Here is a 23058-nt window from a genome sequence, read left to right on the forward strand (position 1 = left end):
AATAAGAGTGACATGATTTGTTACTGTTACAAAAAAAAAAAAAAAAAACACAAATTTGAATTGATAGTACAAGGCGGGTATCCTGGTGGTCGAATTCATAGCTGTAAATAGGTGGACAAAGAAAAACTCAAGATGTGTTCAATGTCGCACAGTATATTGCTCATTAGTATCCCACCATTAACCTTTGTAAAATGCTCTGAACTCTTGATTTGGGATCTAAGGATTCCTCTGAAATCAGCCGAATACGCCCAGCGCGTGAACCGAGACACCCCAGTGAGCTGGCAGCCAACATTGATGAAATATCAGGACTTCGGTCGTTGACTAGAACACCAATCTCTCCTAGATCTCGGAATGCCTTATCAATATACTCCGTCAATCCAGATGATATCTTTGGTGCATTCTCAGATTCGTCTCTCCATATTGCGAACGAAACAGGAATGATATACGCACACTCCGTGTAGGTCATTCCAGTATGTATGTCGCTCTGTCGATAGACCGCGCATTAAAGAGCCTAGTAAAAAGCATCTTTGGCCATCGCGGTTGAGGCAATCTGCATTTAGACGAGTTTCTCTCATCAATTACCCAGTGTATAGTGAAGCAATGTTTTCTATCAAGTTTTCCATTCCGATATAGCCTAGTTAGGCCCGCATGCTGGGCTCCACAGAATGACGTAGGAAGATTGGGAATACCTCTTTCAATGAAAGTTGATAGGAAAAAGGGGGTCATACCGGGCAAGCGGGTTGAAAAGGGGGAGGAGAGAAGAAGAGGAAGTGCAAACTGTATGGGTAGATATAATTTCTCTCCAAGGCTCATCCCGACTTATTCTTTCCTTTTCAGGATATGTGATGCCTGAATTATCAGGTCCCAAGCTGCAAAAAGCGGCAAGGGCTGAGCACTAAAACGGAAAGGGAAAGCGAGCCACTCACAGAGGAAATCATGTACACATAGGTATGTACTAGCCGACCATTGATTATTTATTGAGTTTAATATACGCAAAAAAAGAGGAGAAAGTCCCGAGGGAAAGGATACGTACAGAAAGTGCCTGTATGGAGTAGTTATGCCGTACTACGTCTACTTAGTGTAGCCCCCTTGTCAACGCCTGGGAATAGCTACGCAGAGTGTTGAAGGAAACTATATGCTATGAATCTTGTATGTTTTATAATCTTTATATGGACATGCCGTACAGAATATACCTAATTTCAAGATTTCTAGGGGGTTGTTGTTGCCTGAGTACGGAGCATATAGGAGGTCCACGGGTACACCTGATAATAGATGATTACAAAGTAGACCCCCGGGACTGGCCCGGCCCCGGGCTAATTATTATTAGTCAGATCCTAGGGCCAGACCCCCTGCAATTAATGTACTCCGTACAATTCAACCTTTCTCATATACCCCGAATAACAACATCTAGAAATGGCTATTTTGTCAGCGCATGATATATTGAAGGTCAAGGACCGGAATCCATCGCGCCTCGGCGTATTCCGCCAACGAATCATTGCTAATATTTGTAAGAGCTCCCCGTTATGGCTTTCCCCGCACGCCCCGGATTTTTCCCTGTATGGCCAATGATAATGTGAAGAAATCCAAGTTCGCGTCATATTCTTATATTTTTTCCGTTTAAGCTAGCATATCGTAGAAACCTGCCCCCAAAGCATAGAAGCTGTTTAATATGCGACCGGTCATTGGGTCCACACGGTGTACCATTTAAACTGCGGGGGTGTCCTCTTCGAGACTTTTCTTCCTCTTCATATTCCCCGTTTCATTTTCAATAACAAATTCCATCATGAGTGAATGTCCTGTTGCACATAAGAAGAGCAATGTTGCTGGAGGTGGCACCCGGTATGGTCCCTAATTCTCTTGCCTCGGCACATTCCATAATACCTACCTACCCCTTTTTGTTCCAAATACTGATTTTATGCTCCAGCAACACTGACTGGTGGCCTAACGCCTTGAAGCTGGGTATTCTGCGCCAGCATACTGATGCCACTAACCCTCAAAGCAAGGACTTTGATTATGCCGCTGCTTTTAAGACCCTTGATTACTGGGGCCTCAAGAAGGACCTCCACGCCCTTATGACCGACTCTCAAGAGTTCTGGCCTGCCGACTTTGGTCATTATGGTGGTCTTTTCATCCGAATGGCCTGGCATAGCTCTGGAACATATAGAGTTTTCGATGGACGCGGTGGTGGTGGCCAGGGCCAGCAGCGTTTTGCACCCTTGAACTCGTGGCCCGATAACGTCTCCCTCGGTAGGTTTCCATCGATAATTGAGGTGATATTTATGTCATACTAATATTATCTTCTAATTTCAGATAAGGCCCGCCGACTACTTTGGCCCATCAAGCAGAAGGTGAGTACCATACATTTACATACTGTCCTCCATACTAATTCTGGTACTTAGTACGGCTCCAAAATCTCGTGGGCAGATCTCCTGCTTCTAACGGGTAATGTTGCCTTGGAATCTATGGGCTTCAAGACATTCGGATTTGCTGGAGGTCGTCCTGACGTCTGGGAAGCCGATGAGTCGGTGTACTGGGGAAGTGAGAACGTCTGGTTTACCAATGAGGCTCGTTACGAGGCCGAGTCCGCAGAGGAGAAGGCTAAGCAGAGCGATATTAAGACTCGAGACCTCGAGGACCCGCTGGCCGCGGTCGTCATGGGTTTGATCTATGTCAACCCCGAAGGTCCTGATGGAAACCCCGACCCTGTCGCTGCTGCCAGAGATATCCGTATCACCTTCGCTCGTATGGCTATGAATGACGAAGAGACCGTCGCCTTGATTGCTGGTGGTCACACTTTCGGAAAAACACACGGTGCTGCCCCCCCTCCTGGTAATGTTGGAGAGGAGCCCGAAGCTGCTGGCATTGAGTCGCAGGGCCTAGGATGGCACAACAAGTACGGCTCTGGAGTAGGCCCTCATGCCATTACTAGTGGTTTGGAGGTGACCTGGACCAGTACTCCTACTAAATGGAGCAACACTTTCTTGGAATATCTGTTCAAGTTCGATTGGGAGTTGACCAAGAGTCCCGCTGGCGCTAACCAGTGGGTCGCCAAGAATGCGGACGATATCGTCCCCGATGCCTTTGACTCAAGCAAGAAGCACAGGCCTCAGATGCTGACCACCGATCTCTCTCTGCGTTTTGATCCCGCTTACGAGAAGATCTCCCGTCGTTTCCTTGAGCACCCTGATGAGTTTGCCGATGCATTTGCCCGTGCGTGGTTCAAGCTGCTGCACCGTGACATGGGCCCTCGCGCTCGCTGGCTGGGCCCTGAGATTCCTAAGGAGGTCTCTCTCTGGGAAGATCCCATTCCTGCTCCCACATACGCTCTGATCGACACTGGCGACATCATTGCTCTCAAGAACGAGATTCTCTCATCCGGTATTGAGCCCACCAAGTTGATTGCCACTGCCTGGGCATCTGCTTCTACCTTCCGTGGTGGTGACAAGCGCGGAGGCGCCAACGGTGCTCACATCCGTCTCGCTCCCCAGAAGGACTGGGATGTCAACAACCCAGCCCAGTTGCAAGAAGTCCTCAGCTTATTGGAGAACATCCAAAGCCGCTTCAACAGTGCCCAGAACGGCGAAAAGCGCGTCTCAGTAGCCGATCTGATTGTGCTTGCTGGATCTGCCGCCCTTGAAAGGTCCGCGGGTATCCCCGTTCCCTTCACCCCTGGCCGCAACGATGCCACCCAGGAGCAAACAGATGTCGACTCATTCGGCTGGCTCCGGCCCTTCGCCGATGGTTTCCGCAACTACGGCCACTCGACTCGTCGTGTCCGCACCGAGCAGCTCCTCGTCGACAAAGCGCAGCAGCTAACCCTCTCCGCCCCTGAATTGACAGTCCTGCTCGGTGGTCTGCGTTCTCTGAACGCTAACTGGGATGGATCCAAGCACGGTGTCTTCACCTCCCGCCCTGGCCAGCTGAGCAACGACTTCTTCGTCAACTTGCTCGACATGAGCACTGTCTGGAAGCCAACTGGCGATGACAGTGAGCAGTTTGAAGGTTTCGACCGCAAGACTGGTGCCAAGAAGTGGTCTGCCACCCGTGTTGACCTGATCTTCGGTCACCATTCTGAGCTCCGTGCTCTTTCTGAGCTGTATGGCAGCTCCGATGCCCTGGATAAGTTTAAGAAGGACTTTGTTGCTGCCTGGGACAAGGTTATGAATTTGGACCGTTATGATATCCCCTGTTTCCCTGCTACTGGCCGTCCTCGCCTGTGAATATTTTTTCGATTACTATATCATATTCTCTAGTGTTATTTAGCTGGGTTATGAATCAAGAATGTAGTTTCATTATGATGCCACCATTCAAATACTCAATGTATTGGCTAATCTGGCACGTAGTATTTCCCCCTATGTATGCATATAAAAAGAGAGATTAATTTAATATGACTTTTACTCGCTAACTAGGTCTTTAGCGTACACTACTCAACTAGGATGCGTTGTCAGGCAATAGTATTTTTGGCGTCAGGGATCAGCCAGGGGGTGTTCTCCTGGCTCCTTCGGTTCTTTTAATCCATGGCACCTGAAATATCAATAGTGGTCCATTGATCTTCACATTCATAACTCGCTTTCTCTGTCGAAGGCTTGCTCGACAATATGACGTGCAATTCAATAAGCATCGAATTGCTTCAAGCAGAAGTCGACGAAAATTATCAGAGTTTCTTTCGCTTCCTAGTCAACGGTCGGAGCATAAAATATGTCACTATAGATCCTGGTCTTTATAGTGCTGACGATATGTGTTTCGGCCCTTCACTGGTTTTACTTCTACCCACTCTACCCGCTGGAGATTGGAATGATGGACTGGTGGCCAAAAATGAAACGAATGGCCAACCCTACTTTGCCTACGCTATTCGGACCGCTTTTCCTGGCGTTCAGAATGCCTGGAACAAAACTTCAGTTGATTATACGGAGATCGTGGTCGGAAAAAAGTTACGAACGGGCATCTATGAAGTCAAATGCAATTTGTTCGACGACGTGGTTGTGGTTAAATTCGCTCGCTTTGACTGGGAGATCCAATATCTAGAGAGTGAGACCACGGCTTACCAATGGATTGAGGGCTATGGCATCGGTCCAGGATTCCTTGGCCATTTGATAGAAGATGGTCGTGTGATCGGATTCTTGATGGAACGCATCAAGGATGCCAGGCATGCTGGCCCACAGGACCTTAAGTCCTGTCGGGAGGCATTGTCTCGATTACATCGCCTGGGGATCCACCATGGAGATACGAACCGATTCAACTTTCTTATTCGGGATTCACAGGCTGTTTTAATCGATTTTGACTCAGCACGGAAGTGTGGCGACCGAGATGCGCTTCTGAAGGAGCTTGAACATTTACCGAATTCCCTAGAGGATTTATCGCGTCGAGGGGGAGGAGGACTCTTTTGAACAGTGTTTGCTGCCTATTGTCAGAGTGGTCCGAGTGTCTAAATGGACAGAGTGATCTGGGAAGACTACTTTGTGCGTGATTCCCCAGCTCGCCAACTCCTTCAAAAGTAATTGTATTGATTTTATGATATCCCTCCACCACGCCGTTGGTTCCCGCAGGAGTGACCCCATTTTCGCTGTAACCTTTGTTGAACTCACAATTTTACAGGTAGGGATCAGTAGGGCTAGGTGGAGATTCGGGACTGCCAATAAAATAAACCATATACCCTCAAGTGTACAATGGCTTTAAATTAGACGCGACTGAGCGTTTCTACTCCCTACGGTGACATTTAGCTGAGCTTTTGGACAAGCTTTACGTGTCACGGTTCACCGTGAATCTATGCATATATACTTTTTCTTGTATTTGAGGACGGAGTACTCCGTCCTCCGTACTTCGTAGAGAAGGTTTCATATGCAAAGTACTGCGCTTTGGCCCCTCCAGGGCTGCCCCTTCCAACATATGCCAAGCCCTAGCATCCAATCCCCATTCTCTTCTTCTCTTTACACCCTACTCCATATATCTTCAGCTCGATCATGATTTCATTATTTCATTATTTCATTATTAGCAATACCTGAATTCATCTATGCGAGGCCTGGGCTTCTATTACGGAGCGCCACTAGCGAAAAAAAAAAAAAAAAATGTGATCAGTGCACGAATTCTGGCTGGGTTTCTTTGTTTGAGATCCCGAGGATCCCTGTTTGGCGCGCCGATAGCCTCTCGACATTCGACCCTTTGTTTGCTGTGTCCAATGAACTCTTCACCCAATATGATTAAGGGGGAAGGGAAACTGGGATTCTCATATTTCTAGCGATCATTGCCACCAATAGCCGATTTGGAATCCCCATGCGATCATTGATTGTCTATTGAACCGGAACATCTGGCCTAGATCCCCGTGTGCTAGCATGATAGAGCGCATTCGCCGCATTTTCTATCATTTATGCGACGGGGCATGACTCGGCAGTGGCACGATCCACCCTCGACACCAACAGTCAACCTTATCCTGTCCCACCCAGTGGACTAAGATGAGGCGATCAAGGCGAATATCACCGGTATCTATCAGCCATGTGGGCCCTGCGTCCGAACTGTGATCAATATATCCTTCTCCTTTCCCACCGGCTGATTTCTCCGCATCGCACAACCCATTCACACACCATGGATACCCCGATGAGCAACCTCTCTCCGGCGGAGGGTCGCCTTTTCATTGCCAACATGGGGATCGTCCAGACAGTGTCTATGCTCGCAATCTCTGCGTGGAATGCAATTGAAGTTATAATTTCCATATTCGAGAAGTTCAAAAAGTTTCGTGGAGTATACTTCTGGAGCATGCAAATTGCCGCCTGGGGAATCTTATTGAATGCCATACCAGGTCAAATTCGCTATGCCAACCTAGCTTCTAGCCTTTCCGTGTCAGTCCCTTTTGTGATTGGCTGGATGTGCATGGTAACTGGTCAAGCGGTCGTGCTGTGGTCAAGACTGCACCTCGTTGTGACCGACGTCCGCCATGTGCGATGGGTCCTATGGCTCATCATAGCCAATGCTTTCGTTCTCCACATTCCTATGACAGTCCTATTCTTTCTCAGAAATCGCAATATACCGCTTGGCCGCACACCATACATCTACGACCGTTTGCAGGCAATGGGATTCGCCGGCCAAGACACATTATTGTGTGCCATCTACGTCCGCGAAGCACTGCGAGCGCTCAAGCCCGTCTTCGAATCCAAAGGTCCCCAAGGGCGAAGAATCATCTACCGAATCCTCTTTGTCAACCTCATCGGCATCTTACTCAACGTATTCGTCATTGTCGCCGAGTTCCAAATGCACTACTTCGTCAACGCCGTAAGGACACTCGTCTACAGCATCAAGCTGAAGCTCGAATTCCTCGCCCTAACGCAGCTCCGCGATCTGACACGCACTTACTCGTGCACTTTGTGCCAAGGGGCTGATGGAAATGTAAGTAGTTCGGCCGACATCAACATCTTCGATATGCTCGCAAATAGTGCCCCGTCGCAGGATACCGAGGCGCAAACTACCTCCGGTGTTACAAATACTGTGTCCCTGACACCACATTCCGCGCGCAGCGGCACATACGATTTCCACGAGGCAATGCGCCAGACAATGTCGACTGTGAACTCTGATGAGTCACAGGAAGGTGCTCGGACTCGGATGCACTCGTCTGATACGCATTCCACAGTTGAAATGACATTGCTGGAGCGCCCGAAGTAAGAGCGGATGTCGGTGACTTACGGGGGAGATAATTTTGCATGCATTGTACACACTACAAGATGACCTTCGACTGGGGATAGTCGAACCATCATTGGGCGGCCACCTTTTTTTGCTTTATACCCTTGTCGCTATCGACGTGTTTGTTATTGTATGTTTTTGATTTGTATTAATTTTGTGTATTTTGAAAAATTTGTACGCATTCATATAATATCGATTGAATTGCTGCCCAACCTCCATCTTTCGAACGACCGTTAGAATACACAGCACGGTATCACGTAGTTACAGGGCAAAAATAGCAAGATTAATGTGAATGTGAAATATCACATTCGACATCTGTATATTTTCCCAATTTCCAGGATAAAAGCACAGGAAGCGCCAACCTACAGGCCTAACACGTGTCCTGGGGTCTGCTTCCGCATATGGTAAACAGTCCGCGGTAACGTGCATATGTACCGGATAATACCTGGCACTTGAGACCTTTCGCTTTCCGCTTTAGTGCTCACCTCTTGCCGCTTTTTGGTCTTAGAGTAAAATTGAGCACGTCCCTGAGTACCCCTACATTTACAATACGGAATACACCGACAAGAACGGCTTTATCACGTCGTAAGTGGATAATTTATTATTCACGGTTGCTGGCTTGGGTGTGGGCCCGCCGTTGTTCCCGCTCGGTAGACAACAAAAATGTTATCCGTTATTTACACTATCCAACTTATTTACCCTGCCTTTCTATGGACAAACAATCGGTTCATTATCTATTGATATATTGGTCTGATTGACGTATATAGGGATCTGTGGACAAATAAATTTAAAAAAGAAAGAAAGAACTCATAACCTTGGGTCTGGAAACAAGAATTGCCTCAACACTCAACGTCTATCCGCGCGAGTTGCGGTGAATTGAATTGCTATGATCGGAAGCAGAGAACACCCAGCGATAATTGCTACAAATATTCCAGATGACACACCCAGCCCGAGCGTGTCGAACATGGGTGTGAAGTAGAATGGTCCAATCTAATAAATCTCAAGTCAATGAAATGTGTGAAGGAAAGCAGTCTCAAGGGTAGTCTTACAAAGCCCCATAGTTGTCGACAAAAATTGACGAAAACTCCAACCTGACTGGCCCGGTCTCTTTTGCTTTCCACGGCAAATGTTGTGAGAATTGTGGTTTGCATTTGGTTGCCAAAACTAGCAATAGCAATACCAACAGAAGGCGTGACATTCCACGCTATCGCGTTTTCCAACTGGAAGCCCCAGGTCAACACACCAGCAAAAACAGTGCCAAAGGCAATATATGAAAGCCACAAGCGATCGGCGGGACATGCATCGCCTTTGGCTTTGCGAACACGGCCTAAGAACCAGTCGCACATAGGTCCACTGAGCTGCTCGCCTAGGACACAACCGATAATGACAGGGATAAACTGGAGCCCAATCTGTTGTGAATCGAAACCAAACTTCGAGCCGAATACAGCAGGCATTTCAACACTCAACGCAACGTTAGCATAGCAAAAGCAGATAGCATGTGCAAATGCTGCAACGACGACTCGCGGGTATTGAGCTAAAGTGAACGGTAAAAAGATGTCTTGAATCTTCAAGGAGTGAGAGCTAATCTTTCGCGGAACCACCTTACCCCAGAAACCTGCTATCTTTCGTTCATGATGCGGGTTGTAAATTGTTTCGTCGCCAATTGCAAGATACATCAAGAGCTGGCAAAAATTGATAATGGTATAGATCCAAAAAATCCACTGAACACCAATTCTCTTGACAACGAATCCCATAAAGAATGGGCCTGCTGGGACGCCGAGTGTAGTCATCAAAGTCCACCAGCCCAATTTCTTACCGCGATGCTCGGGTTCAGCAAGCTCTGTTATTACACCGCTTCCATTGCCGATTGTGGGAGAGATCAAAATCGCCGTGATAGCTCGAGTAGCCATTTGTGCGCCGTAGGAAGTGCATCGAGCACCGCCAATGTTGCAGACCATGCTTCCGAATACCGAGAGTAGAGCAACGGGGTATCGGCCATAGATAGCGGTAATGGGATTCCAGACCAGGGGAGACAGGCCGAGGAGAAGAATCTGATCGAAAAGGTAAATAATGAGCAATTGTACTACAGCAAATTGAGTAGAGCTATCATTGTGGTACATACCTGCACTGATGTTAGGTAGCTCACATCTTGGACCTCGACACCATACATCTCCGCAAGGGTATCGTAGGCGGGAACGATGCCAGCTGCCATGAATGTTCCCACCATGGAGTGAAAAGCCACCATCAGGATTTGCGCATTCTTCTTCCAATGGGGCCAGTTACTTGGATTATAGAGGGATTCGTTGTTCCAGACTCTATCTTTCGGGAAGTGCCCGCCTGTGGAAACCGTTTGGATCATTTCCAGGGTCGCGGTGCGCTCTAAAGTCCCTATGTTTTCCATATGCACAGAGCTCTGAGAGTCAGACCTCTTGAGGTCGTTACTCGTATTGGAGCTGTCGGAGACATTGTTTTCCGCGAAATCATACGCCATGTTTATATATAGAGGCGACCAGGTCGTGACCAGTTGGGAAGGACCAGAAGTTGAAAACCGACAGTTGCAAAAGATATACCCAATTGGGTTGAAGACTAGAGTATTCTGATGAAACAAAACACTTTCCAAGGTAAGGGATAGCACAAATATTCTCTAGCTGCTGGGGAATCCAGGCGCCATTAAATAATGAGGACATGGTTCGGGACCGACTCCGAACCCCATGGAGCCGTCGACGGGGTATGGTTAGTGTGGGACTGCGACTGCAGATTTACATCTCACTTGTGCATATTTTGTACAGTTTAAGCCGGTTATTGGAGCATTTGCCGACCAGGCACCTTATTTGCCACGACTAATCGCTTCATACAAACCCAAGGAGGTTAGAAGCGGATCGGACCTTGACCCGAAAGGGGATCTGGATTAGGACGGGAACCATCCCCAGATAGCTTTGGTGAGATCCTCCAACCCCATGGGGGGATAAATATATAGAACGAAAATTAAGATATCTGGCTGCGCTATATCTCAAAGTCTCTGGTGGACATTTCAAGAGTAGAGACACTTGCTGACTCTGCTGTGTTGTGGTATCCAACTCCAGCTCCGGCTCCGACATTGACTTTTCGGGAGATCGCTCGGCAGTTGCTTCTTTTCTTCACTTGTATGACGTGCGGAAGGATGAAGTTTAGCTAAGGACATAGAGTCGCATAGGGGGCGTCTTGGGCCTTCTCATTCCCTATCCTGATTTGGTGGGTCAAACTTTATACTCGGCATAGATTCATTATCGTCCTCCGCGGGGTGATACAGCCCCCCTGTTCTTTAAAAGCCGAGTCGGGCAAGTAGTGGCCGAGCAATTGCTTCGTGTTCCGTTGGTGCCCACCGCCCAGACACGAACTTTTTCGGCTTTGCCTCTCTCCAATATGACATCAGTTAACAAAACTCTATCATCCTTGGTGAGCTGTCCATTTGGCGAGCTATGGGGCCGGTGGGGATTCCTGGGTCTGATGGCTTAGACCTTGAGCCTTTGGAAGAGCTCGTGGACCTCACTAGATAGTCACGTGATATGCATGAGCAGCTCAGTGAGTTCTGATCCCGGACTGGGATCTGCCCAGTGAGCCTGATTCTGAGCGCCCTCATAAAAGCGGCGGCAGCTAAGATAGAAAAGTCCCACCCGGCAGAGGAAATATGGTACGTATAGTGACTTAAAATAAGCCTTGAAATCATGAATCGGACTAGTCTAGCCTAGGTAAGGTACATCATGTGCCAACTAATCAGGGCATCTAGGTGCTGTGGGCTGAGGCAAGACTTCATCTGCATTGGTCGGCTTAGTCATATTCACGTGATTGATGACTCCGCAGATACCACCCCCTGAAATGTAATTGAAATGAGAAAAAAAGGCGAAATCTCAAGATTTGGTAATGAGTTGGCCAATTTTGTTATTATTATTACTACTTCCAGCAAGCGCGTTCATTTCTAAACCCTTGTATTTTCCATACTGGTATTTTGAGCTTCCGGTATTTATTACCTGGTTCGGGACAAAACGAATTATTGGTCAAGACTAGCTCATCCATCGGAGGGCTTGAAATGTCATATAGGAAGATGCGGCTGTCATTAGGGAGTTTGGTGGCGAGATGTTCGACCATGTGCTTTCCCATGGCTCCAAGGCCAATGAAGCCGACTTTGCTAAAATCGAGTGCCGTCATGCTGGTTTTTGGTAGATTTTATTGAAACCAATCGTTTCTTTGGCATCAAAAGAGACTACTTCTTTGCTCGATTGCTCATTGTTTATTGATGATGTGAAATCAGTTGGGTAAGACGTCGCCTACCGAGGTAAGACGACCATCAACAGGAGGGGTTTAGTGGGGGCATTGGGGAAGTTGAAGCTGCCATGCGTGAGCTTGTTCACATTGATACCCCAACGACTAGTCTTCATAATTTGCGAAAGTTTTTACTACAAACGATGATGATTCGGCGAAATGTCACGACATTTATTGACTTTATTGACTGGGAGTGGATGACTGGAGTATAAATAATCACAGCGATATCCGGGCTCGGTCAATAAAAGCCTTAACCGTCACCTTGAGATCCCACTTTAGACTACTGGAATTCCAATTTATTAAAGATTCCTGTTCTTCCGCTGTCATGCATGCCCGAGGGCTCCAAACTATGGGTATTCTCCCCAAGTGCTTGTAATCTACCAACTCAATACAAACAAATCTCGTACAGGTTCTTAATCTCGGAAGTCTCGACAGCGATGCCTCCGGTGTGCTTTATGGAGCGAACATATTCCCATCACATCTGCCGCCACAGCAACATGAGCGAAGATCACTAGTCGTGTTTTCCGCGCTCATCCAGCACCCCACTGCCGGTCTTATTCTGTTCGATACCGGGTCATGCGAAGACGCAATTTCAAATTGGGACTCTACTATGATTGAATGTATGCCCCGGATCTGGCAGAAAGAGATCAACAGCTTGCCCGCGGCCATCGAAGCCACAGGCGCGGGGTCCATCAAAGACGTGAAAAAAGTCATTCTTAGTCATTTGCATTTTGACCATACTGGTGGCCTGGAGCATTTTCTAGACACCGGTAATGAAGCATCCGCACCTAAGCATAGGAAACAGAGCGACTGACTCTGAACATAGACGTTGAGATCTGGGTCCACGAAGCGGAGTTCAAAAACGCCTTCTGGGCAGCCGCAACGGGCATAGAACCATCGCTATATTCCAAGAGGTATCTCGACGTGTCACGCCTTAAGTGGCGCACTTTCTCAGAGGATCATTTACAGGTCTTTCCCGGACTAACACTCCATCGCTGTCCCGGACACACAGACGGGAGTGTTGTGATGGAGCTACAGATGGGGGACAGTGGCACAAGCATCTTTACTGCTGATTTGTTCCATGTTAAAGAGAACTACGAGGATGGGCGGCCGGCAGGTAGGTTGATGAGGGATTATAATGCGTGGTGGAGGAGCAGACAGTTTGTTAAAGGTTTGGTGGATAGAACAGGCGCACGGGTCCTACTTGGCCATGAACCGAGTTATTCGAAGGCATTTAAGACAAGCCCTGAGTATTTAGAGTAGACCATACAACAGATGAAGGCCTACAACCGGCCAGAGTATCTGATTATCAGGTTCAAGCCAAGAACCACACAACCCGCAGGGTAATAGAAAAGGTTGGCCTTGAGTCAGGATAATGTTCGAACGTCTTGCTTCTGTATGAATGAGAGGGTGTGATAGTACAATAAACAACAGTGTAGGAACCCCCGTTTTCGGCGTCTTCTGGGGATTTTTGTTCTCATCCTTCCAGTCTATCGTAGCCAGAATCAGGGCAGAATGGGCTTTCCAAGTGTCTTACACGGATGTTCCCTCTATTCTTTTTTACTAATTCAAAGTATGAGGGATTTTTATCAATATGTATAGGGGCTTTATGTCAGGTATCAAAAGGGCAGACAGTCTACATTTCGTTTCTTGGTGCATTAGGCTAGTATCAAAATGATGTTTGCAAAATCCTTGATCCCTAACACAAGCTTAGAGTAAGTAGTATACCTACTTTACAATTGGACAGACTTTGCACAAGAATAACGTCAATAATTCATGAAAGACATCACAGCATAATCATAAATCAAAAAGTCGAAATCTCTAGCTACATGATCCAAAGTCCTCATCTACACCCCATAAGATGTGTATATTCTCGTCACATTGTCGCCTCGGCAGCAACACTGAAGGCATGCACACTTCCTCGTGGCTGGAAAGTCGAGGAATTCTGGTGACTTTGCTGTCACTGGCCACTAAACCATCATCGGATGCGTTACCCCAACCACCGCCTCCAGGTCTAAATCATAATTGTCAGCATATACTTCAAATGAACCAGAAATGATATGGAGTACTTACGTATGAATCAGAATCCGCTCTCTAGGTTGGACCACGAGCTCCATCTTTCCACCAATATTGATCATTCTCTCGGTTCTATCGAGCTCCTTCTTCAGGTAAAGATTCAAGCCTACTTGTCTAGACTCACCTTCCGTCAGCCCATATAGACGACAGACCCGACGCTCACTGAGCATAGACACCAAAAGAGGTATACGGAACTCTAGCTTACGGATAATATCATCTCTACTGCGGAAGCGACCAACGCCGCCAGACCTATCTCGGATACAGAACCTACGAAGGACGACCGGGTATCGCAGCTTATAGACCTCCGTATCTATAAAACATATATTTGTTATATAGTGAAGAGGGGAACGCTCAAGGCTGTATGCTCTCAGACATACGGGTCGATTCAGCACTCGCAGTTCAGTTTCATACCCGACTTTGCATACAAAGGAATCCAGGCATGCAGCCCAAGAAGTTAATTCAGAGAGGTGTAGGAGTGTGTATTGTCAATCTGTGTCCATCTGCTACTTGTAACCTTGAAGTCCCAATGCTCGCTTACCTAACGCCTGAACAACATTAAAAGAAAAAGAAAAGGATGATATGTACTAAGTGTGGTGGGGAGCCTACCTCCCCACTACAATATATAATAAAGAAACTCGACATATCCATCTAAGCTATGACCGCCTCATGAGTTTTTGGTAGGGGTGATTGTTTGAAAGAGGGGAATGATGTCAATGCTCAAGGTCCAGAACATGGGAAAAGAAGTGGATAATAAACTAGAAAATTGAATTGCGAAATTGCGAGATGTGGCAGGTATGGATGGCTGAATGCCTAAACGGACACGGATAGCTGGTTCCCTTTGTTTTTGATCCATCAAACCGTTGAGTGAGAGGCGAATCATCCGCCGTTCTCCTATTCGCCAGCCTTGCAGGCAGTTTCAGCTCGAGTCACTGGATTTATTGGGCTAGATAACACCACCGTTTACCAAATAAAGAAGACTCGGTCGGCGGTATCAAACCCTAGAAACACCTTTCCTTAACCCCGACGAGTTTAGTTGAGTGGAAATTGTAGTATTCTCCCAACAAGCACACTGAAGAATCAGCTGAATATTGTAAGTATGCTACGTATGAACCAACGTTACAATGCTACGAGAAATACCTCTCCTGTTCTTTCGATATGACTTGGAAATGGCTGTATTTAGCTTCCCAAACTCGCTAGTTGAACAACATTATATTGACAGGACCTCACTTTCCCATCTAAAGAAGATACCGGAAACTCTCGATCTCACGATCAGTCTTGTTTGATAGTTCATCCTGTAATTCAGCCCCCACGGTGATCTGCTCAGCCGAGCCATACAACCTGTCTCGTCGACGATTCTCCCATGTGTAGTAGGAGTATAAGCTCAGAAGGAAGAAAAGGCTCAGAATCAAACCTGACATAGAAGCCTTGATACCAGTCTATAGTAAATAGCCATGGCGTTAGTTTCGTATTTTACGCTAGACACCAAACAGGAATAAAATGGCCACTTACTGGGTACGATGGCTCCTCCGAGGCGAGGAAGAATTGAGGGCCGACGATATTTCCAACGCAGTATGCGATGAAAAGCAGTGAACTCACAACACTCTTCTTCGAAAATCCAGCGACGTTCGATGTAACGATACTCAACGAGATGGGAAGGTTGATCGCGTAGACGACAGCTAACGTCAGCCCAACCATTCGCCCGGCTTGATCGTCGGGGTTAAGCTTCCAGATGAGTATTAATCCTATAATCGAAATGATCGTGTTGAGACACATTCCTAATATACGGGAAGATGGAATGAAAGTCGCGGTGATGGAGGTAATCAGCAAAAACACGATCTGGGCGGCACCCTGGGGCATTTGCATAATAAGGGCCTTGAGATCACTGAAGCCGAACCCGGCGGTGATAATCGACGTAAACTATAACAGAATTAGCTTTGAACTCTAGGGATAAGAAGGTAAATACTCACGCTAGTAAGACCACCGTTGGCCAGGTTCGAGGCAAACGAGTTGAGAACCAAAAGCCATGTCTGGGGATCTTTTATGGCTTGAACAGCCTGTGACCACTTGAACACACCGGTATCCATGACTCCAGTTTTGTTCTTCAGAGTGCGCTGCACAGCAATAGCACGCTCATTGGGCTTCAGAAATATGGCCTTGGCAGGCGAGTCCGGCAGCAAGACGAACAATACAAGACCATAACTCGAAGTGATGGCGCCGAGAATAAGGAACAAGAGTTTCCAGTGGGCAATGACAGTCGTGTTAATAGTGCCGATACCGTAGGCAATAACACCACCAATGAGTACAGCAATACAGTTTCCGAAGAACCAGGCAGATTGTCTAAAGCTTGTTAGTGAGTCCTTGGTCCACCTCGATTTGGAAGACTTACCGTAGAGGTTGTTCCTCACGTTTATAAAACATTCCCGTGAGCAATGTGAAGCCCGGTGCAATTGCCGCTTCGCCTACTCCTAAGAAGAAACGGACGGCCATAAGTCCACTCCAATTAGAGCAAGCAGCATGACACATTAGGGCCCCACCCCACAGGAACCTTATAAAGTCAGTCTCATCGTTGGCGCCAGAGATACTTGAGTGGGGAAAAGCCTACACTGAGACCGAGATATATTTCCCAATAGGAAGTCGAACGATAATGTATGAACTGGGCCTATTGTGGGATCAGTATGGGTGATTAGAGGCAGAGGTAGAGGAGATTTGAATACATACCAACTCCAGGCAAAGTAACCAAAATAGAAGATCGCAGATGCCCATGAATATTCTGATCCTTTCAAGTTCTATGACTTTCCGTCAGCATATCTTCATCGACAAACCGCTGTATAGGAGTAAATACCAGATCTTCTCGTAAATTAAATAATGTCGCCTGACTCAGAGCGAGCTTGTCGAGGAATTGGAGGAAATACGCGACTCCCATCAACGGGACCAGACTACATTGTATCAGATACACACACACACACACACATAGGTATAATCCGCCGGAATACTCACATAAGATCCAGCTTCCATAACACCTTCCGTTCCTCTTTAGTCGTTGGTTGGATGGCGAGTACTTGGCCAAGGTCGAGGTCCCGGCCAAGTGACTCACCTCCCTCCTTCATATCCTTCTCATCTAGGTTGGTCTCGTATGGTTGCATCGCGAAAATTAAACAAAAGCAAGTCCACCAGATGAGGCAGACTCAATGCCTTCTTATTCAAAAACCCTCACACAGCCGACATCGCTCTCAACTTCCTCGCCACAAAATCTGCCCAACAAAGTTCGCTTGGACTTAGTATTCCCAAAGCCCCGGTGGGTTTCCGCGGTGGACCCTAAGCCATCATTCAAGGGGGGTCTCAAATGTCTCGACCAATTGAGACACATAGTTTAGTTTTAAGATTATTATCAGAATTTCCCCGCGATGCCAATTCCGGAGAACAGGCGAGGCTGCTAATCGGTCGGCACCCCACTTCCCATAAATCCGGTCTCCATCAATTAAAACCTGGGGATTGCAAGTCAGCACGGAGTCGGTCTGGGGGAGGCATCCACTTCCCCCTCAGCGGATGCTAAGTACGGCAATTGAATGCGCCGTCGATCGTCGGCATCTGACATAGGTACCTAGTTATCTATGAACACGAGGCGTTTGAGTTGCGCTACTATTCCGCAACTATTGCAAATCGTCATTATACTGATAGGGAACCCTGTTCAGGTGTTGTCAATGACGATGTGTCATGCACTGGCATTTCAATTTCAAAGGTCTCACACGAAACACGAGAGCACGCTAAATTAAGCCTAGTATTCACAATTCCAAGCCCTTCTCAAAATCCGATTTGATGGCAGTGGCGAAACTCTCATCGACTAATGTCCGGCACGCCACCACGGCCATTCCCGCTGCACAGTGCAAACTACGCTTGAACCCATCTTCAGATCCAGCCCCGGCAGTAAATTGTGGTGTGTGGTTGACACCATCGGCGTGAATATAGAATCCACCGTGGAAGCCAGGTACTTCATATGAGACATTGCCTATATCAAAGTGAATAGTCAGCTTCTGGCTACACTGTAATGAACTTCAATACTGACCCATATCGGTTGACCCGCCGCTAAGACCTCCTACCTGCCCTACGGCATCGAAGATAGTATTGTGGCCCATAGCGTTCATAGCAGAGACGTAGCTGTCACAGATAGGCTTATTGATCTTCATATCCTTATACGCGGCCTCCCTAGCAAATAGGTTAACGAAGTGTAATCAATAGAACATCGCCAATTATCATACCATTCGAATTCGACCGTGCAGCCAGTCGCAATCGCAGCAGCCTCAAAACATTTGAGCACTTTCTCGGTCAATGGTTTCAATGTCTTCACAGTCTCCGATCGCATATAGTATTCAACCGTCGTAGAAGCAGGAATAACATTCGGTCTCTCTCCACCCCGCGAAATTACCCCATGAATCTTTTGCGTAGGCAGGATCTGCTGTCGCAGCATCGAAATGTTCACATACGCAGATACCACAGCATCTAGAGCATTGACGCCCTCCCACGGCGCAGCCGACGCATGCGCCGGTTTGCCAGTGAATGTCACCTGAACTTTGTCATTTGCGAGATACATCCCCGTGCATGAACTAGAACTAAGAAGATCGGGCGCACCGGAAAGTACCGGGAATGGATGGACCATGAAGCATGCGTCTACATCTTTGTATGCGCCCGCGTCGATGAGCAGGAGTTTTCCACCGCCGCCCTCCTCGGCGGGAGTCCCCAACAACCGAACTGAATATCCAAGTCCATCGGAGTATAGAGTGGCCATTGCCTCGCAGGTAGCCAGGAAGGCTGCGATGGAACTTGTAGCGATGAGATTGTGGCCACATGCATGTCCCATGCCGGGAAGGGCATCGTATTCTGCGTTGAACGCGACGATACGTCCGCCCTCGCCGCGGGTATAAATCACTTCAAGCGCTGTTTCAACGCCATAGGCCTTTCTATTAACCTGGTATCCAGCATCGAGCGACTCGAAGAATTCGCAGATATTATCGCGGGCGTTGTACTCCTTGAATGCTAGCTCGGGATTCGACCAGATCTATTGAACGTTAATAAAGGCATGGTGTTCTTGCCAAATATCATACACACCTTCTGGTTGATCTCACTGAGATTAGATTCATACTTATCCAAGGCCCCACAAACATTGTGGATGATCTCTGCTTGTCCCTGTACTGGCAACATTTTGTTCAATCGCAAAAAGAAAAATGGAATTGTTCACGAATTCTGGGACAGGGCAATACAACCTTAAAAGGCAAAGAGGCGAAGAAGACCAGCCAAAAAAGGAACCCCGTGCCGAACATCATCCCCGAAGATAAGACATCAAGACACACCTCCCAAGTGGGGTGGAGCGGGGGTTGTTTAAAAGGATTCCGCAGTGGAGAAGCAAAGCACGTCCATCTCATTCTATTATGCAATCTACATTTCACCCACTAATCTCCAGAATAGCCAGACCCGGTAAACAGACTTGCAGAATGGGCCTGAATAGGTCTCTGATCCAAAAAGATGCGCATTTCAACGATCTGCAAATCCGACTCATCACGACCTTCCAAATCGAGGATATTGAACTCTCGGATTCGGACTGCGAACTGGTCAGGGTCCTCTTTGAATGTTGTTTCGGATGTCGCTTCGAACATAACCGTGCGCTTCATTTGGATATTCCCTGCTAGTGGGGCATAGAGCTGTCCCTTTTGTGCGGCCTCTTCGTTTGGAGCGGTCCTGTTGTATGATGTTTGGACAGGACCTATGTCCCTCCCAAGGTCTATATCCCAGGCGAGATGGACATGGTGGTGGAATTTGCAGATGTGATGGCTGCGTACTTCCATGAGAGGGACTGCTTGGCTTGCGGCTGTTGGTGGATCGCTGCCGATGAGGATGGGAGCGCTGGGTGTGAAGAAAGGGCTAATGGGATTTTCGGCGGGGGTGAGAGAGTCTAGTGCTGGTAGGAATCTGTGGAGGAATTTAAGACCTGGTGAGGCTGTGGGAGGAATGGCCTCGTAGGGGCCATGGTGGATGGAGACGGTGTTTTCCATGCTGCATCGACTACGAGAGAAAGACTTTTAGATCTAAATATGTTCAAAGCGATTTTAATCTCTGATGATATGTCATGGCGACGTAATATTGTCATTCAAGTAGTTACATCATGAGGCTGGTAATCAACAAATCGTGGGTGTCCATAGACGGCATTAAATTAGTATTGCCAATGTAAATCTGGCACACGTGAACAACGCAGTCCTATGGTGGATCTGGTGGAATTTTGCAGTAGTTTGGTTGAACCACATAGTATTTTGTACAGGCAGCAGGAATTGACGGCAAGGTTGGTCGAATCTCGTGCTGGGATGCAGGGATTGGTGGGCATCAGATTGTCGATGCACCGAAAGAGCTGCGCAGATGTTTCATTGCGCGAGCGAGAGGAACCCAAGGGATTCCGATTCCAATGGGTGGGATTATGGGTTGTGTTTTTGCAGACTTAAGGCGATTTTCCTGCAAGCAGATGAAGCAGCAAAATTGCGTCCATTACTCCTGAAAATCTGCGCCATCTGTGATAAGCAGAAAGCCGGTTGGAAGAGTGAACAACCAAAGCGCGATTGGTTGTGCTCGTGAAAATTATGTAGACCGTTGGTCTAAGTGATAGAAAGATTCAAAATCACCAGTCTGGTCTCAAGATGGATGCATGCTATCGTCGGTCGACTGTGTAGATGGACGAATTCTGCGCTCAGAACTGGGCAAACTCTCCATAGACAACGTATTCCACCCTCTTCGCCCTCCCGGTCGCAATTCCCGCGGGGCCGCATGAGTGATATCAGATGTAATCTGGGAAGGGTCCACGAAGCCAGGATATTCTTCGTGTTCGGACGAAGTGGGTTGCGATCGATGAGTTTGCACAAGGTCGACTAGCTTTCCAAGCACACCGAACTCGAGCTTCAACTTGATACTGTAGACCATGGCCTTCAACGTGGTCTGCAGCGAGTAGAGTCCAATGTACTCCACAAGGAGTAAACAAATATCAAGCAATATGATGACGAAATTAATGGTCAGCAACTCATACATGATTCTGGATCGTCGTCGGTCCTTGTCTGGCATCATTCTGAGCAGCTTCACGGTTTCGACGATGTAAATTCCTGAGATGAGAATCTCTTGGGCACAGAACCAGGCCAATTGCATTCGCTCCATGACATTGTATCCGAAATTCATTGACGGATTTCCGACGAACGCGGCACAGAAAGTAAGAACGGTCGTTGGGATCAAGAGAATGATCGCGTCGATGATAATCAGCCAAAGAACAAATCGAAGCACCTTGTTGTTGTTGACCACCAAATGAAGACGAGAGTATAGGACCAGCGATTGGCCTGGGACCATGACGTAGAAGCCAACAGTGGAGAGAGTTAAAGAGAACCATAATGGCGCTAGAGTAAAAAAACCCAGCAGGTAGCCAATGGCGTGAGGGACCACTCCGAGGATTACCGAGAGCAGAAGTGTCCAAAAGTAAAGTCCTCGATAACGAGTGAATGTCAAAAATAGCAATATTAACAGTTCAATGGCGTTGTATAATGCGATGGAGGTGAAAACAATCATCAATGTCCGCACTGCCACATTATCGTCACGGTAGCCGTGCATCCCGTCGGGAGATTGCGATAGGTTTGTCATGGTGACTTAAACCAGCCTGGCTGGGATATATATTCAATGTTGGTATTGGAAAGACCGTAGGGAGGATATTTCATGCCCCGCTTAGTGAGAACCCCGATACACTTTGCTTCAATTGTACGAGTTCCGTAGCCATGATAGTTGTGCTAGTCCGAGGGAATCATTTGCGCCAATGGAGGTGATGTTGATCCAAAGGTATCGAGGTTTGGGGCTCGCTAATCGGACAAAAATGGGGGGGGGGGGGGGGGGGGATTTCGGGAGTGGATTGAGATCGGTAGGAGGATCTGATCGCAAGTTCGTTTGCCGAAGAATGCGGATGTAACTTTGGGAGGAGGTTTTGAGGACGATGATGAGGTCCAGGACTCAAGGCAGGGAGCGAAGCCAAGTGAACGTCCAATAATGCAGTTATATTGTACAGTGAAAATGGAATGGTTGAGTCAAGGAGAAAAGAAAAGTCCAGGGCCATCCCCGGCCTATTTGCCCCCATGCCAAGCTAAGCCGAGAAAGGGAACCCTTGGAACCGCCACACGTGAACTTCGCACCTTTTTTTTTTTTCTATTTTCTGTTTTTTTCCAATTTTAGAGGGAATAATAATGGGATCTACACTAATAGAATCGGATGATCTTTCCCCATTCAAATTTCAACTTTCTATTCTCGTATAGGATTTTGACTCAATTGCCCAACTTTTACGTGGTGGCTAGAGTGACAGTGGCTACTGGCTAAAGTGGCCGAAGTGGTTATAGTACCCCGATACAACCTGTAACCGTCTATACTTTTCCAGTTTCACATCTTTGTAAGAGAAACACAAGATACTCGGGTGTCTCAATTACCGAGGATGAATCTTCACGGTTTTACGCTAACCTCCGCGGTAGTGGGGAATGCGTTCTCATCTCCAATTGGTCAGTTCTGTTGCGGAGAATCCAGACCCAAAACAACTTGGGGAACCGTGCGTTTGCGTTCGTCCGTGGTCTCGTGACCATGACTTCCAACCTTGGAAGGTTCCCAAACCAATGTCAGGGCTATCCCTCTTGAGGCATGAAAATATCTCCCAACATATACTCCGTACGTATGCATGCATGCATACTTTGTATGCGCATTCGGCCTGTGCCGAAGATCTTCCCGTTGCAGATCTGGCTGCACAGGCCATACTTGAACAAGCGACTAGTCACTCCAGAGTCCAGACCATATCATGATAGTCGTGGTAAAGAGTCAGGGGAATACTAACAGTGGTGAGCATGACAGTCGAACGATAGTGCTGTTACAACCTGAAACATGCATCCATAGATATTTTTGACCTGTCATCTTCATGTACTGCACTCAGCTCTGAAGAGAAACCTCCTAACTTTAGAAAATCGATAT

At 47.4% G+C, this 23058-nt stretch overlaps 10 protein-coding genes across 10 annotated transcripts; 4 read left to right on the forward strand and 6 right to left on the reverse strand.

The window, feature by feature from the left end:
* Nucleotides 1-1783: 1783 nt before the first annotated feature.
* cat2 (bifunctional catalase-peroxidase Cat2) lies at nt 1784-4220 on the forward strand (the record flags this gene model as incomplete). Its single annotated transcript, XM_040950941.2, has 4 exons — nt 1784-1839; nt 1925-2247; nt 2311-2348; nt 2400-4220. The coding sequence occupies 4 exons, from the start codon at nt 1784-1786 to the stop codon at nt 4218-4220; spliced, it is 2238 nt and encodes a 745-aa protein (XP_040818516.1).
* Nucleotides 4221-4598: 378 nt separating this feature from the next.
* Nucleotides 4599-5387, forward strand: N7455_001880 (uncharacterized protein; the record flags this gene model as incomplete). The annotated part of the gene is made up of 1 exon (XM_040951172.2): nt 4599-5387. The coding sequence occupies one exon, from the start codon at nt 4599-4601 to the stop codon at nt 5385-5387; it is 789 nt and encodes a 262-aa protein (XP_040818234.2).
* Nucleotides 5388-6579: 1192 nt separating this feature from the next.
* On the forward strand, nt 6580-7650 carry N7455_001881 (uncharacterized protein; the record flags this gene model as incomplete). The annotated part of the gene is made up of 1 exon (XM_040951654.2): nt 6580-7650. The coding sequence occupies one exon, from the start codon at nt 6580-6582 to the stop codon at nt 7648-7650; it is 1071 nt and encodes a 356-aa protein (XP_040818196.2).
* An 864-nt stretch (nt 7651-8514) lies between these two features.
* On the reverse strand, nt 8515-10159 carry N7455_001882 (uncharacterized protein; the record flags this gene model as incomplete). Its single annotated transcript, XM_040952010.2, has 3 exons — nt 8515-8658; nt 8718-9719; nt 9791-10159. 3 exons carry the CDS (start codon nt 10157-10159, stop codon nt 8515-8517), a joined length of 1515 nt encoding a protein of 504 aa, XP_040818428.2.
* A 2137-nt stretch (nt 10160-12296) lies between these two features.
* Nucleotides 12297-13230, forward strand: N7455_001883 (N-acyl homoserine lactonase family protein; the record flags this gene model as incomplete). Its single annotated transcript, XM_065604182.1, has 3 exons — nt 12297-12320; nt 12377-12737; nt 12794-13230. 3 exons carry the CDS (start codon nt 12297-12299, stop codon nt 13228-13230), a joined length of 822 nt encoding a protein of 273 aa, XP_065462673.1.
* Nucleotides 13231-13788: 558 nt separating this feature from the next.
* On the reverse strand, nt 13789-14484 carry N7455_001884 (uncharacterized protein; the record flags this gene model as incomplete). The annotated part of the gene is made up of 3 exons (XM_040951357.2): nt 13789-13981; nt 14041-14353; nt 14469-14484. 3 exons carry the CDS (start codon nt 14482-14484, stop codon nt 13789-13791), a joined length of 522 nt encoding a protein of 173 aa, XP_040817868.2.
* Nucleotides 14485-15278: 794 nt separating this feature from the next.
* N7455_001885 (uncharacterized protein) lies at nt 15279-17186 on the reverse strand (the record flags this gene model as incomplete). Its single annotated transcript, XM_040951597.1, has 8 exons — nt 15279-15479; nt 15553-15960; nt 16011-16380; nt 16430-16588; nt 16646-16702; nt 16762-16829; nt 16886-16979; nt 17041-17186. The coding sequence occupies 8 exons, from the start codon at nt 17184-17186 to the stop codon at nt 15279-15281; spliced, it is 1503 nt and encodes a 500-aa protein (XP_040818160.1).
* Nucleotides 17187-17825: 639 nt separating this feature from the next.
* On the reverse strand, nt 17826-19239 carry N7455_001886 (M20 family metallopeptidase; the record flags this gene model as incomplete). Its single annotated transcript, XM_040950888.2, has 4 exons — nt 17826-18049; nt 18107-18246; nt 18300-19096; nt 19147-19239. 4 exons carry the CDS (start codon nt 19237-19239, stop codon nt 17826-17828), a joined length of 1254 nt encoding a protein of 417 aa, XP_040818128.2.
* Nucleotides 19240-19487: 248 nt separating this feature from the next.
* Nucleotides 19488-20087, reverse strand: N7455_001887 (uncharacterized protein; the record flags this gene model as incomplete). The annotated part of the gene is made up of 1 exon (XM_040951705.1): nt 19488-20087. The coding sequence occupies one exon, from the start codon at nt 20085-20087 to the stop codon at nt 19488-19490; it is 600 nt and encodes a 199-aa protein (XP_040818369.1).
* A 628-nt stretch (nt 20088-20715) lies between these two features.
* N7455_001888 (uncharacterized protein) lies at nt 20716-21702 on the reverse strand (the record flags this gene model as incomplete). Its single annotated transcript, XM_040951059.2, has 1 exon — nt 20716-21702. The coding sequence occupies one exon, from the start codon at nt 21700-21702 to the stop codon at nt 20716-20718; it is 987 nt and encodes a 328-aa protein (XP_040818136.2).
* Between the last annotated feature and the right edge of the window lie 1356 nt (nt 21703-23058).

Source organism: Penicillium solitum, assembly GCF_028829755.1.
Source record: "Penicillium solitum strain IBT 25940 chromosome Unknown utg000001l_segment0_segment0, whole genome shotgun sequence".
Lineage (NCBI taxonomy): Eukaryota > Fungi > Ascomycota > Eurotiomycetes > Eurotiales > Aspergillaceae > Penicillium > Penicillium solitum.